This window comes from Apium graveolens, unplaced genomic scaffold (assembly GCF_009905375.1).
Source record: "Apium graveolens cultivar Ventura unplaced genomic scaffold, ASM990537v1 ctg2912, whole genome shotgun sequence".
Lineage (NCBI taxonomy): Eukaryota > Viridiplantae > Streptophyta > Magnoliopsida > Apiales > Apiaceae > Apium > Apium graveolens.
In genome coordinates, this window is record NW_027417846.1 from 149261 (window position 1) to 165659 (window position 16399).

The 16399-nt window shown below is 33.0% G+C and overlaps 1 protein-coding gene across 1 annotated transcript; it reads left to right on the forward strand.

Moving 5' to 3' along the window:
* Window positions 1–13212: 13212 nt before the first annotated feature.
* Window positions 13213–14574, forward strand: LOC141700784 (uncharacterized). The gene is made up of 2 exons (XM_074504470.1): window positions 13213–14075; window positions 14153–14574. Exons 1-2 carry the CDS (start codon window positions 13804–13806, stop codon window positions 14340–14342), a joined length of 462 nt encoding a protein of 153 aa, XP_074360571.1. The 5' UTR covers window positions 13213–13803; the 3' UTR covers window positions 14343–14574.
* The last annotated feature ends 1825 nt before the right edge of the window (window positions 14575–16399 follow it).

A 16399-nucleotide genomic window follows, 5' to 3' on the forward strand; every position in this document is an offset into this window, starting at 1 on the left:
TGTTGGGACAAAGACACAGATTCCATTGACATACTAGAAGGCAAAGAAACAATGGGGTTGGAAGAGGTAGGGGTTGCAGAAGTATTTACCTCACTTACCTGAGGTGCATTCATTATTGGTAAATATACCAATGGCACCTGGCTGTTAAGGTTAATTCTCAAAAGGTCTGCAAGGACCCTTTTCTCTTGTGCCCAGCATTTGAGTTTATTGCTTTCATTAGTTATGACAAAAACCTTCAGCAATATGGTTAGCCAATAACATAAATAATCTAGCATAGTAGATGTTATGAGGTCTATTAGCTTTGTTACCTAACCTGGAACCTAATTCTAGCATGACATAGTTGCTAAAATTAAAGTACCTATCAGAAACTAGCATATAGAGCATATTAACAAGAGATGAAGTTATGGCATCAAAATTGCTAATCTTCCCAGAGAAAACCTTGATAAAGGCATCTCCAAGAAAACTCCATTTTTTCCTAAGTCCCTTCCTTCTAATGCTCCCTAAACTAGCAAAATCAAAAGAATAGCCTATGGAATCTAACATAGCAGATACATCATTATCAGTGTGTGGTGTCATGGCATTATTCTCAGGTAACTTAAAGCAGTTCTTGATAAGTCCATCATTTTGTGATAATCTGAGTGGGCTTCATTCTTTTCCACTAAGGCTACGAAATTGTTCTTTTCATAAACAAAGCCAGACTGAGACATAATCTTGACTACTGGTGCCATTGTTGTGAGTAGAGGTTGCAGAGAAAGATTGAGAGTTTTGGGAGAGAAAGAGAATAAAACTTGCGAGAAAGCGTAAATAGAATTAAAACGTAAATAGAATGATTAAATAATACTTTTAAGTAAATTACAACCGTTTGAGAATAAAGAAAACTGTAGAAATTCTGAAAACTGCCTTTAATACAAATACATACAAAAGTGTATATATGTATCAACGGTTAAGTACACGAATCAACGGTTGTGACTCACTTAAAGTAACTGATGTGACACTTCAATGGATGAGGTAAACAGTTATCCGTTGAAGATTAACACAGTTTTTATCCGTTAAAGGATAAAATTACCAGAAATGTATTTGTCTTTCAACGGATAATGAACATCCGTTGATAGAACAATTTTGGCTTTCAACGGATAGGGAATATCCATTGATAGAACAAACCTTACTTAAAGCCAACTTTGTTCTTGCCACAAATTCATTTCAGGCTTCAAAGCAGATTATAATGAGGACATGAATTTATGAATAATTAAGCATACCTAGCTCACTTACTAATCTTGTGAATGTTGATTCATCAAGTGGCTTGGTCAATTTGTCTGCAATCTGCTTTTCACTTGGAACAAAATGAAGTTCCACTGTACCTTTCATAACATGTTCCCTTATGAAGTGGTACTTGATGTCAATATGCTTGGTTTTTGAGTGCTGTACTGGATTTTCAGTAATGGCAATGGCACTTGTGTTGTCACAGAATATAGGAATATTATCAACAGTTAGTCCATAGTCAAATAGTTGATTCCTCATCCATAGTATTTATGCACAGCAACTACCAGCAGCAATGTATTCAGCTTCAGCTGTTGATGTAGAAACAGAATTTTGCTTCTTGCTGAACCATGATACAAGCTTATTCCCTAGAAATTGACAGCTGCCAGTTGTACTTTTCCTGTCTATTTTACGACCTGCATAATCTGCATCTGAGTAGCCAATTAGATCAAAACCAGACTCTCTAGGGTACCAAATTCCTAGATTTGGAGTCCCTTTGAGATATCTGAAAATCCTTTTAATAGCCACTAAGTGAGACTCTTTAGGGTCAGCTTGAAATCTAGCACAGAGACATGTAGAAAACATTATATCAGGTCTACTAGCAGTTAAATATAAAAGTGAGCCAACCATGCCTCTATAACTTGAAATGTCTACAAACCTTTTAGCCTTGTTTAATTCAAGCTTGGTGGCAGTGGCCATGGGAGTTTTTGCAGATGAACAATCCATTAAGTCAAACTTCTTTAAAAGATCATAAATATATTTAGTTTGACTAATGAAAATTCCACCACTAACTTGTTTAACTTGTAAACCAAGAAAATAAGTTAGCTCTCCCATCATGCTCATTTCATATTTACTTTGCATTAACTTAGCAAACTTTTTACAAAGCTTATCATCTGTAGAACCAAATATAATATCATCTACATAAATTTGAAAAAGTATTGTAGAGCCATTAACATTTCTAAAGAAAAGAGTTTTGTCAACAGTAACTCTTGTGAAGTGATTATCTAGAAGAAATTTTGACAAAGTCTCATACCAGGCTGTAGGTGCTTGCTTTAGTCCATAGAGTGCTTTCAACAGATAATACACATAGTCTGGAAAATTTGGATCTTCAAATCCTGGAGGTTGGCTTACATAAACTTCTTCCTCCAATTCCCCATTCAGAAATGCACTCTTGACATCCATTTGATAGACCTTGAAATTGGCATGGGCTGCATAGGCTAGAAAGATTCTGATGGCTTCAAGTCTGGCAACTGGAGCAAATGTCTCATCAAAATCTATTCCCTCTTGTTGAGAATAGCCTTTAGCAACCAGTCTGGCTTTATTCCTTATGACAATACCATTTTCATCCATCTTGTTTCTGAATACCCATTTTGTGTCAATAGAACTCTTGTTCTTTGGCTTGGGTTCCAGCTTCCATACTTTGTTCCTTTCAAATTGGTTTAGCTCCTCTTGCATTGCTAAAATCCAATATGGATCCAATAGAGCTTCTTCCACTCTCTTAGGTTCCTCCTGTGATAGAAAACTACTATACAGACATTCATCTTGAGTAGCCCTTCTAGTTTCCACTTTAGATGTAACATCACCAATGATCAGTTCAAAAGAGTGATTCTTGGTCCATTTCCTTTGAGGTGGTAGATTAGCTCTAGATGAGGTTGCCTCAGTATTGTCATAATGTGAGATAGAATGTTGATTGGTGGAAACTACCCCTGAGTTGCTGATCCTTTGAAAGGAATTGGGAGTTCTATCAACTGATGAAGTGAAATGATTATCCGTTGACAGACTGTGATCAACGGATGCTTCATTATGAACTTCAACAGATGATGTACTTTGTCTTTCAACGGATGTTGCATTGCTTCTATCAACGGAAGCTGAATTATGACTTTCAACGGGTGCAGCATTCTGTGCAATATCCAAAGGCAGATTTTGAATTCTTTTCTAGGTGCCTTCTCCATCCACTACAAGAAAAACGGCCATTTCCTACCAGCGTTTTGGTAGGAAATGGGCTATTTCAGGTAGGAAAAGGGGGCAATTCCTACCAAAAGACTTGGTGGGATTTGCTCCAGTCGGAATTGCTTTGTGGTAGGAATTGGTGCTTGTATCTCAAATGGTCTCACTTGCTAAGTGGCCGCCCATGTGGCACACCACATGGGTGGCCACGTCACCTGCCATGTCAGCTGCCACGTCATACAAATTGGGGTCAGATTGATGAGTTGGCATGTGGGACGGATCCACATGTCCTGCCATGTGTCCTGCCACGTGGCAATTGACACAGAAAAGACCTTTTTCCTACCAAAATTGGTAGGTTTTCAGTGAGTATTTCCTACCATAACTGGTAGGTTTTGATTGATAAATGGTAGGTTTTATATCAGAAGACATGAATATCAGCATTTCCTACCTACCATTTCCTACCACTGTTTAGCTTGAATGTGGTAGGAAATACCTTGAATGTGGTGGGAAATGTTGGACAGTTTTTTTATAAAATAATTTATTTCATTGATAACAATGTAGATAAAGTTGTACATAAATTAATATCTAAATCATAAGCATACAACAATAACCAAAATTGAAAAATTCATCATAAATCACAATTCGAACATAACACCATTATAACATTAAAAAAAATTACATATCTGTGATAATTGCATATTAGAAATAATAATTCATTACAACAATTAATAGATGTTTCAAAAGTTAAGACTAATCATCTTCAAGTTCTCATCATTGTTGAATCATTTGCCTTCATTCTTTGTAATTTCTTCATTATCGTTGTTGAATAATTTGTCTACATTCTTTGTGAGTTTTCCATTTTCGTCTTTGTTTGTTTTATTTCCTTGGTCTCGAGTGAATAAAAGCTACATAAGAAGAGATTATAAATGTTAGTAGTCATTAACGTACATGAACAATTAATACATGTAGTAAGAGCAAATAAGTAATTATATAAACGAATCAAGATAAAAAATATGTTAAAAATATTGAAATGCATACATATATATGAGATGGTTTAAATGAAGAAGATGAAGATATTTACCAAAAGATAAGAAGAGGATGGAGAAATTATAAAATGAAATTTTGGTGGAGTCGATGAAATTGAAAGTGAAAAGAGGAAGATAGTGGTTTATAGGTTCAAGTCACCTATTTCCTACCAATATTGGTAGGTTATGGGTTTAGGCGAAATTTTCAAATTTTTTAGTTTAATTTTGGCTCCGTATTTGAAATTTTCATTTTTGATTTTGGCTCCACAATTGATTTTTTTGTGAAATTAAGGTTCATTTCCTACCAATACTGGTAGGTTTTGAATTTGACGAAAATTTTGAATTTTTGGTTTTGGCTCCATATTTAAAACTTTTAGTTTCGGCTCCATATTTGAATTTTCGTGAAACTAAAGTTCATTTCCTACCAATTTTGGTAGGTTTTGAGTTGGACTTTGTTTTTGAATTTTTGGATTTCGCTCCAATTTTAAAAATTTTGAATTTACTTTCATGTTTAAAATTTTCGTGAAACTACAACCAATATAGGTAGGTAATGGGGTTTAACGATTTTTTTTTTAATTTTTACTGTGAGTGCAATTATTAAAAAGTAAATTAAATATTTAAAAATATTTAAATATCAATATAGGACTAAATACTAGTAAACCAAATATATTTTTTTTATCATATCCCTAAAATATATAGAGAAACAAACAAATATATCTTAGTTAAAAAATTGGATAATATTTATTAAAAATCGGATATTATACGAAATTGTTAAAATAATAATTTAATTACTATTTTCAGGTGATGCCTCTTCCTACCAATTTTTGGTCTATTTCATACCAAACTTGGTAGGAAATACCCAACTAGGAAAAGGACAAACAACTTTTTTGGGCAAAACCTACCAATTCCGGTATGAATTAAAAGTTTGTTTTATTGATCTATTATTAAAATATAATAGCTTAATTTTTAAAAATTCAATATTTTGACTACACGTATAAAATTCATGTATCCAATCATCCTAAGGTTGGATTATTAAAAAATAAAAATAAAAAAAATCCAAGTGTGTAATCCTAAACATCCCCGACACTTGAGTTGAAAACCTAACTCAATCTTCGAACAATCTCGAAATTCTTTTTTCTAAACGATTTTCTTAGTCATAATTATTTTCTTACCCAATTTTTTTTCCTAGTTTTATTTCACTATAAATTGACATTTCACTTAATGTTTTAATTTATCGAATCATTTTCATATTTAATATTTTTTTCGTAATAATTATAATTATCCAAAAAATAAATGGAAACACGAGACTATAATTGTAATCAACTAACTTTTAGAGTTCCACTATTAAAATTAATTGATGTTTATATTTTTAGAGTTTGATAAGCGAAAATGTGACAAATAATGGGCGAAAAGTACAAAAAATATATTTTTCTTGCATTTTTTTCTATATATATCTATTATGAAAACATAATAGCTTAATTTTTAAAAATTATATATTTCAACTACATGTATAAAACTCATATCTAATCATCCGTAAGGTTGAATTATTAAAAAAATCTAAATGTCTAACCCTTCCCCGAAACTTTGAGTTGAAAACCTAACTCAATCGTCGAACAATCTCGAGGTTCCGTTTTCTAAACGATTTTCTTAGTCATAATTATTTTTTTACCCAATTTTTTTTCCTAGTTTTATTTCACTATAAAATGACATTTCACTTGAAAAGTTTTAATTTATCGAATCATTTTCATATTTAATTTTTTTTCGTAATAATTATAATTATCCCAAAAACAAATGGAAACACAAAATTGTAAGTGTAATCAACTAACTTTTAGAGTTTCACTATTAAAATGAATAGATGTTTATGTTTTTAGAGTTTGATCAACGGAAATGTGACAAACAATGGGCGAAAAGTACAAAAAAAATATTTTTCTTGAAGTTTTTTTTCTATAGATCAATTATAAAAACATAATAGCTTAATTTTTAAAAAATCTATATTTCAATTACATGTATAAAACTCATATATCTAATCATCCGTAAGGTTGGATTATTAAAAAAATCCAAATGTCTAACCCATCCCCGAAACTTTGAGTTGAAAAGCCTAACTCGATCTTCGAACAATCTCGACGTTCCGTTTTCTAAACAATTTTCTTAGTCATAATTGTTTTCTTACCCAATTTTTTTCCCTAGTTTTATTTCACTATAAAATGACATTTCACTTGAAAAGTTTTAATTTATCGAATCATTTTCATATTTAATATTTTTTTTCGTAATAATTATAATTATCCAAAAAACAAATGGAAACACAAAACTGTAAGTGTAATTAACAAACTTTTAGAGTTTCAGTATTAAAATGAATAGATGTTTATATTTTTAGAGTTTGATCAACGGAAATGTAACAAACAATAGGCGAAAAGTACAAAAAAAATATTTTTCTTGTAGTTTTTTCTATAGATCTATTATAAAAACATAATAGCTTAATTTTTAAAAATTCTATATTTCAATTACATGTATAAAACTCATATATATAATCATCCGTAAGGTTGGATTATTAAAAAAATCTAAATGTCTAACCCATCCCCGAAACTTTGAGTTGAAAATCTAACTCAATCTTCGAACAATCTCGACAATCTGTTTTCTAAACGATTTTTTTATTCATAATTGTTTTCTTACCCAATTTTTTTTCTTAGTTTTATTTCACTATAAAATGACATTTCACTTGAAAAGTTTTAATTTATCGAATCATTTTCATATTTTATATTTTTTTTCATAATTATTATAATTATCCAAAAAATAAATGGAAACACAGGACTGTAAGTGTAATCAACTAACTTTTAGAGTTTCACTATTAAAATGAATAGATATTTATGTTTTTAGAGTATGATCAACAAGAATGTGACAAACAATGAGCGAAAAGTGGAAAAAACACATTTTTCTTAGTTTTCTCCTATTTCCTACCAATATTGGTAGGAAACGACCTGAATTATTGATATTTATTTATACTTCAAAAAAATGTTATATATTCTTAACAATACGTGGCATGCTGATGTGGTTGGTGGGGTTATTTTCAAATTAAGATTTTACCAAAACCTACCAACCTTGGTAGGAAAAACTTTCCCACCAAATTTGGAAGGAAATGGTCTCGGATTGATGATATTATTTCTTTTTTCATAAAAAAAGTTTGATCAATAAAATAAGTGAGGGCTGATGACGTGGTTGGTGGGACCATTTCGGTATCAAAATTTGGTCAAAACCTACCAAAATTGGTAGGTTTTGAGTTTCCCACCAATATTGGTAGGTTTTGGTGCTTGCGTGTACAAAATATGGGCCCCACCTAAAGCAATTCCTACCAGTTTACGGGTTGGTAGGAAATGGTAGAGTAATTCCTACCAAATTTTTCTGGTTTGATTTGCTTGGTAGGAAAAAACCATTTTTCTTGTAGTGATCATTCTCATCTTCACTATCATCACAATATATCTCAATGTTGTCAAATTTGAGTCCTTCATGATGTCCCTCATCAGTTAGTCCATCAATCTTTTTATCATCAAACACAACATGCACAGATTCCATGACAATGTTGGTTCTTAGATTGTAGACTCTATATGATTTTCCAGCAGAATAACCAACAAATATACCTTCATCAGCCTTTGCATCAACCTTCCCTTTGTGATCAGGTTGATTTCTTAGAATGTAACATTTGCAACTAAAGACATGTAGAAAGTTTAAAGTTGGTTTTCTTCTCTTGAACAATTGATAGGGAGTCATGCATTTTACCTGATTAATTAGAGAAATATTCTGAGTGTAACATGCACAGTTAACAGCCTCAGTCCAAAAGTATGTTGGGAGTTTAGACTCTTCAAGCATTGTTCTTGCAGCTTTAATTAGTGATCTGTTCTTCCTTTCAATCACACCATTTTGTTGTGGAGTCCTTGGAGCTGACAACTCATGCATGATCCCATTTTCTTCACAGAACAACTTCATGGTTGTATTCTTGAACTCAGTTCCATTGTCCCTCCTGATATTCCTTACTTTGAAATCTGGATGATTGTTGACTTGCTTGATATGATTGATAATGATTTCACTAGCTTCATCCTTTGATCTAAGGAAATAAACCCATGAAAACTTTGAGAAATCATCTACAATCACTAGGCAATATCTTTTCCTTGAAATTGACAATACATTGACTGGTCCAAAAAGATCCATATGTAGCAGTTGTAATGGTTCATCAATTGCTGATTCAAGCTTCTTACTGAATGATGCTTTCTTTTGCTTTCCTTTCTGACAAGCATCACACAGTCCATCCCTTATAAATTCCACTAGAGGGATTCGTCTAACTAAGTCTTTTTTACTAGATCATTTATTGTCTTGAAATTTAAATGGGACAGCTTCTTGTGCCAAACTTAACTTTCATCTGGACTTGCTTTGCTGAGAAGACAAGTAATTGATTCTGAATCTGTAGAGTTGAAGTCAGCTAAGTACACATTCCCTTTTCTAATTTCAGTTAGAACCACTTTGTTGTCATTCTTACTTCTGACAACACAGGCTTCAGAATTGAAGGAAACAGTATTCCCTCTGTCACATAGTTGACTGATGCTCAATAGATTGTGTTTGAGTCCATCAACTAATGCAACTTCATCAATGATAACATTTTCTTTTGAAATCAAGCCATATCCCATAGTGAACCCTTTGCTGTCATCTCCAAAGGTTATGCTAGGACCAGCTCTCTCCTTGAACTCTGTGAGCAGGGTGAAATCTCCTGTCATGTGTCTTGAACAACCACTGTCCAAGTACCATAGATTCCTTCTTTTTCCCTGCACACAACAAAATCAATCAAGTTGATTTTGGTACCCAAGTTTCCTTGGGTCCAGCGTTGTTAGTCTTTTTCCTAGACTTCATTCCTGCTGCATCTTTTGACTTGGGTAACTTTGGGTCAACCTTGGTCTCAGATGTAGTTGGTTGAAGTGTAGGGTTAGTCACAGAATCATTTAGCACATTTGATTGAATTTGATAAGGCATAGATTGTGCAAACATATTATTCCACATAGGCAAATTTTATGGCATCTGAGGCATGTTGAATGCAGTAAAATAAGGATTATTAACATATGGCATGTTTGCAAAATGTGCATGAGGATTCTAATGAGACATAACAGGCATAGCATGCAGAGGTGGCATAGACATGTTAGGCATGGAGGGAGTTAAAGGCATGGGAGCATTCTTAACAGATTTACAGTTATCAGATAGATGATTAACACTTTTACAATGCACATAGCTTTTTCTAGGAGCATACTTATCAGGTGTGTAATTGTTGTGCTTCTTAATCCCTACCTTCCCATTTCTATTAGATTTTCTTTTAGTTTCCTTTTTATCCTCAACCAATTTAAGCCTATTTTTCAACTGATCTAAAGTCATGTGTCCTATATTCACCTTACTGGCATCTTTGGATGTGCTAGCTCCTTCTTTGACAAAGTTCTTGAAAGGTGAAACACCCTTCTTATTGTGATTTTTCTTTTTAGAGTCACTTGCCTGTTTTAATTGATGAGCCTTCAACGGATGCTCTTTTTCTTCCTTCAACGGATAACTTTCATCATCCGTTGATTCCACATCCGTTGACAATCCATCAATTAATTCTAACTCCATTTTGTTTTTCTTCCAGGCATTCTCACAGAATGATTCAATTCCCTGAACCTTGATAATATGAGCAGTAACTTTCCTAGATGTTTTCCAGGCCTTGATTACCTCTTGCTCACTTTCTAACTGTTTAGAAAGAATTTCTACTTTTTTAACAGCTTCTTCTAGTTCACGCTCAACAGTCAAATATTTAATTTTAATCTTTTTAAGCTCAATTACCTGATTCTCTAACACAGCATTCCTATCACTTAAAAATAAATTATTCTCTTTGATTCTTGTGTTTTCTTTAGCTAGTGATTTAAGGGAAACACGCAAATGATATAATTCATTGGACATATCATTTATGGCTTCATTGCATTTAATCTTCGAAAGCTGAGAGAGATCAGTAGTAATTACCTGGTTGCTTGATGAACTAGTTTCATTTTCATCAGAATTAGCCATCAGGGCTAGGTTGACATATTCCATATCATCATCTTCATTGGCTCCATTTGCTGCCCAATCATCTTGAGTCAGAAAAGCTCTTTCCTTTTATTTGAGCAAATCGAAATATTTCTTTTTGTAATCAACTTGCTCAAATTTCTTCTTATTAGAGGATGGTTTTCTGCACTCATTTGCAAAGTGTCCACTTAAGCCACAGTTATAACATTTGAACTGAGATTTGTCCACCATGTTCTTGTTTGACTTAGTGAATTTTGTATTTTTCCTGAATTTCATCTTTACAAACCTCCTGGACAGAAAAGCCAGATGTTCATCAACATCATCAGAGGCATCTTGACTGGAATTGTCTTCATCCTCAGCTACTTAATCCTTTCCCTTGCTTGATTCTGATTTGCTTGTGCCAATTTTGAGATTTGGCATTGTCTTTTCCTCATTCCTGGCTTCAATCTTCTCATTGTCAGCTACAAGTGCAACTGATCCTCCTTTTCTCTTTCCCTTTTCCAACAGCTCATCTTTCTCTGTCTCAAGTTCATAGGTCTTCAAAATTCCTTATAATCTTTCAAGTGTGAAGTCCTTATAATCTTGAGAATTTCTTAAAGAAACAGTTATAGGCTTCCATTCCTTTGGCAGAGACCTCAAAAATTTTAAATTGGAGTCCTTGACTTGGTACACTCTGCCATACATCTTCAATCCATTCAACAGTTTCTGAAATCTGTTGAAGGTATCATTCAATGATTCTCCTTCTTCAAAATGAAAATATTCATACTGTTGAATGAGAAGCTGCATTTTATTTTCTCTAACTTGCTCAGTACCTTCACAGATAAGTTGCACAGTATCCCAAATTTCCTTAGCAGTTTGGCTGTTAATGATATTGTCAAACATATCTTGATCTAGGCCATTAAACAGAATGTTCATGGCTTTCTTGTCCTTGTGCACCTCTTCAATATCTTCTACAGTCCATTCTGCTTTTGGCTTGAGAATAGACTGTCCAACAGCAACTGTTGTAGTAGCAGTTGTGGCCACCTTGTGAGGGATGTGAGGACCATTTTCAATGCAGTTGATGTAGCTTTCATATTGAGAGAGAAGATGTAAATGCATCTTCACTTTCCAGTATTGATAGTTATCTCTTTACACCAATATTTTTCTTACTCATGATGTTAGCAGAATAGATCTTTAAACTCTTTGTATGTTAAGAGCTTGCTCTGATACCAATTTTTATTCCCAGTGGACTAACAATGAGATTTACAGAAGGGGGGTTGAATGTAAATCTCAAAACTTTTTCAAGTTTTGAGCAGTTTCTAAGGCTAAGTGTTTTAATAAACAAATGTGTGTAAATTGCTTGAAGCTAATACAGACATATATATATTCAAACACAAATGTAAAGAACACAAAGAACTTAAAAAATTTTCTGGTGGATTTGTTGATCCACCAGAGATGTGTTATTTCAGAAAATCTGTGATTCAAAGAATTAAATCACAGCTGCTTCCTAGTACAAACTAGATGATTTTCTCTCTGGATTTTTCTAAACAGCTCTGGAAAATTCACCATCTAATTACTAGCTGCTACCTGGTTTATATATCACCAAGTTTACAAGTGAAGACAAAACTGTATAATACAATTAAAAGATTCTTCACATGTTTCTTCTTCATTTCTCTATCCAATGCAATTTAGGTTTAGATGTGAATCTTTGAATACTTCCTTGTTTGCACCAGAATGGAAATGCCGCATTTTCTTGATTCCTCCTAGAGGCTGCCACATTCCAGTTTCTCTCTGTCAACCCATGTGCCTCTGTCATCTTATGAATTGTCACTATCAACTGCTATTGAACTATGCATCCGTTGAAGCTTTCATGCGTTGATGCTTTATCCGTTGAAGCTCTATCCGTTGATGCATTAGCAGTTGAAGCTTTATCCGTTGAAACACTCATCCGTTGATGGATGTTATCCGTTGAAGCTTTAGAGACATCCGTTGAAGCTTTGTTTCTCATCCGTTGAAGGTCTTTAATATCAGTTGATACAACTTCACTTATACAAAATTACATGGAATGAAATATTTACAATTAGCCCTCCAATTTGCATATCCACTAGTAGTCCACATGACTGATAATTTTCCACAATATCTAAGAATTACAACTTAAATACAGAGAATGAAATGTGCTACAATACTAAACTTATTTCTAAGTAAAGCTACTCCTTCAACGGATAGCCAGAATGGTCTTATCCGTTGAGGCTACAAATACTAGAGTTCTACTTAAGTGTTTTATTTAACTTATCATCAAACTAATATACATATTCCAAACAGTAGTTGAGGTGTTATGAAATTAAAGTTTAGGGTATGAACTATAGTTTAAGTTTTCGATTATATTGCATTTGTTTTTAGTGGAACTGTATGGATGTAAAAATTGTGAAAGAAAAGAGTGCACATAAAAAATCAATTAATTCAAATAATTAAATTTAAATTACGTTTACCAAATTGAATTTAGGGGTTTCCATACCTAGAATGTTCCTTATATTCAAAATAAATATTAAAAAATCCAACCATACGAATATTAAAATAAATTCAAAAAATAATATATGAAATTTTTTAATATTTTTTAATCGTTAGACCTTGCTTTTTTTAACCAATAAGATACAAACTAAATTTCACCACACTAATATTGGTGGAATTTATGATAAAATCAGTCAAAATCATTATTATATTTTTTTTTCTTAAAATAATGTATTGTTAAAATAAAAATTTCTAAAATTTTATTTCTAGCTAAAAATAATAATATTAAAATAATTTACAAAAAAATAAGAGATAAATTATAATAAGTAAAATATTATAATGGGTAAAGGCTTAATTTATTCAAGTCCCGCCCATTGTTAAACAAACCCGAGTTATTTATCATTTTTATATAAAACCATCACAAACCGAAGCTATTAGTATTAGTTGTGGCCTCCTGCATCTCCGATCTCTCAAACCCTCTATCGACTCACATGTCCGTGAATCTCCACACCCGTTCACCCCTTCACTATTTACATTTTTCTCCCAACCAGGATACGGCGTTGACAAGCTCCCCAAAATCTCAAGATAAGCCACCAAACTCATCTTTCTTCATCTTCACTCCCTTTAACCACAACCCAAACAAATCCATTTAAAATCTTTTGAATCTAGTGTGGGTCGTAGTCGAAAAGCGTTTTGACTCGGTAAGTTCATTCAAGATGTGAACTCATCACGTAACTCGGTAATTGACTCAGCCCAACACTTGATTTTGATAGTTCTTGCTTATGTAGTAGAAGGGGTTTATTATTTTATTGAATAATATGTTTGGTTAGTGAAATCAGGCCCAATTGATGGTAAATGTTTGATATTTATGCAAAAGATTAGTGCTTGATGCGAGTTTTTTGGGTTTTTTGGGAGTGCTGGGCTGAAAATTAGGGATTTGAAGAAGGTTAATGAGGATGGGAGGTGTTTGGTTTCGAATATTCGGGTTTCAAAAGTGACGGGGATTGCGTGTGTGGACGACAGGATGAGGTTTAATAGGATTTTGAAGTGTTATGAAGGGACGCATAATTTTCATAATTTTCCTTCTAGGATAAAAGCCGAGGATCCGTCTTCTCACTGTTTTATTGTTTCGTTTAGTGCTAATGAGACTGTTATTGTTGATGGTATTGAGTTTGTTAAATGTGAAGTTGTGGGGCAGAGTTTTATGCTTCATCAGATTCAGAAGTTGATTGGTTTTGAGGTTTTGGGGATGCGGAATATCGTTCCTGAGTCATTGATTGAAATCGCTCTTCGGAAGTGAGTGCTTGAATAAAAGAGTTTCTGTTTTTGTGTTTTGGGTGTGGTGTTCTGACCATTGTTTTGATTAACTGCAGGGATATTAATATTACAGTTCCTATGGCTCCTGAAGTTGGATTGTATCTAGATGAATGTTTTTTCACGTCCTACAACAAGAAATGGAAAGAGATTCATGGAGAACTGTCGATGAAAGATTATGAGATGGAGGCCGAGGAGTTTGAGAACAAGAATTGGTTTGTCCTGCTGCTGGTCAGGTACTGTTTGTGATGGGTGTGTATGTAAATATGGGGCTTTGGAGCGCGTTTCTTTTGGAAGGGAGATTTTGTAATTCAAGTCTCCTAGTATTATTACTCGGTTGCAATAATTTAACATCATCATTAATACCGCAAGGACGAGTCATTTCTGAAATTTCACACCTCTGAATGTTTGTGATTGGTGTGTATTCTATATTTGTGGCTTCTTTGTAATAAGTTTTGAGTTGAATTGGGTTACCGGAATATGCTCAAAATCTTGGCAAACTCACTGGATTTTGGAAATTTTCGAACTTCCAGTGAGATTTTTTTAAAAACTGGTTTTAATTAATTCAGCCGAAGGTGGTTAAATTTATAATCCTTACTTTTGATTGAATAAGGTCAAATTTATTTTTTGGGCGGTTCTTTCAAATTTTTTCAGAAAATTAAAATTTTTGTGCGGGATTTTTAAATTTTAAGAGAAAATTTTAAATTGACTGTCCGAGGTCGAATTTGGGCGGTCGAATTTAAGCGGTTGTAATCATCCGGTCGTAATTAGCCGATCGAATTTAGTTAAATACGACCGAACTCCTAAATTCGACTCCCTTTATTACAACCGATTCAAAATCGGTCGAATTTAGTTAAATTCGACCACGCACGGGTGAATTAAGATAAATTCTACCGATTTTTTTCGGTCAAATTTAGCCTTTTTTCTTGTAGTGGTAGCATTGAAGTTCTTGACGAAAATATAGATCCCACCAGACGTTTGGTGGAATTTCATGCATATCATACGTCATGCCGTTAATGATAACATACGTAGTAGAGTAGTTGTAAGATGAAAGAAAGTATATATGAGAGTTTTTATGAAAATGATTTGAGATTATGTAAATCAGTTCCTTATATAAAATGTTGACAACAGAAAAGAACTAACAAGAACAACTTAGAATTATCATTCATAAATACTTTATAGTCATCTCGAGGAACACAAAAAGGTTGTCTCTTAGAATTCTTAGATTCGTCTTATTCAAAAATTGACAAACCGTGTAGTACTTAATAAAATAACTTGAAGTAATTTATAATTATGCACACATAGCAATAAAACAATTATTATATTTGAATGCCTGCACACAAATCAAGACAAACATTATATAATCTCATAATAGAAAATGAGAATTAAATCAAACATTCTTTTACAAGATATACACATTTAGTTAAGAATGTACATATCGGGATTTAGAAGATTTTTATCTGTTGAGTATTAGTTTATCCAAGCGCAAGCAACCAAATGCACCTTCTTTTGCAATGATTACTCATTGCACTTCCCAAAAATCAGTTAGTTTCTTCAAATAATACATAAATTCAAACCATCAAGTCATAAATATTAATGACACATAAATTCGAGAATGTGAATTAACTGAAGGATAAAAGGGAGCTCAAGCAATTGAGATTTAAGTGACTTGTTGATTTATTTTGAAAGCAAAGTACATTCGACAAGTAAGACAAGTGAACAATTAGAGAGCAACCTTTTAAGGTTTCAGTTGTATATACTCAATTATAGAATATGTATGTTAAATAGACTAAGAATAACTTTTTTTTAGGAAAAGGAGTATCACTTTACAAAGTAGGTCAAGAGATATGTGGATTGAGCCCAAATAAATATCCAACATGAGGGGCTAATACAATAGACTAACTAATAATCATGAAGAAAAAACAATTATGAAGTATACATGATTAAAATAGTCATAGAAGTAAAATATAGTTTTCATTCATTAAGCATAATTACATAAGTTTTAGAAACTTAACGATTCATTTGGTAACTTATCTAACCGTTTTGAGCTAGTTAGATCGTCCTTGAGTGGTTCCGCTTCCTTCTTTTTTTCTGCCTTTTTCTTGAGGATTATTGATATAGTCATGAGCAAATCCAATACAATAAGTTCATGTTCCTCAAATTCCTATGCCTTTTCTCATTGTTTTGTACTTCTTTGAGATGCATTGGTAGCATAGAAGTTGGTGACAGAAATTTAGATCCCACCAGATGTTTGGTGGAATGTCATGTATCACATATGTCGGGCCCGTTAATGATAACATACTTAA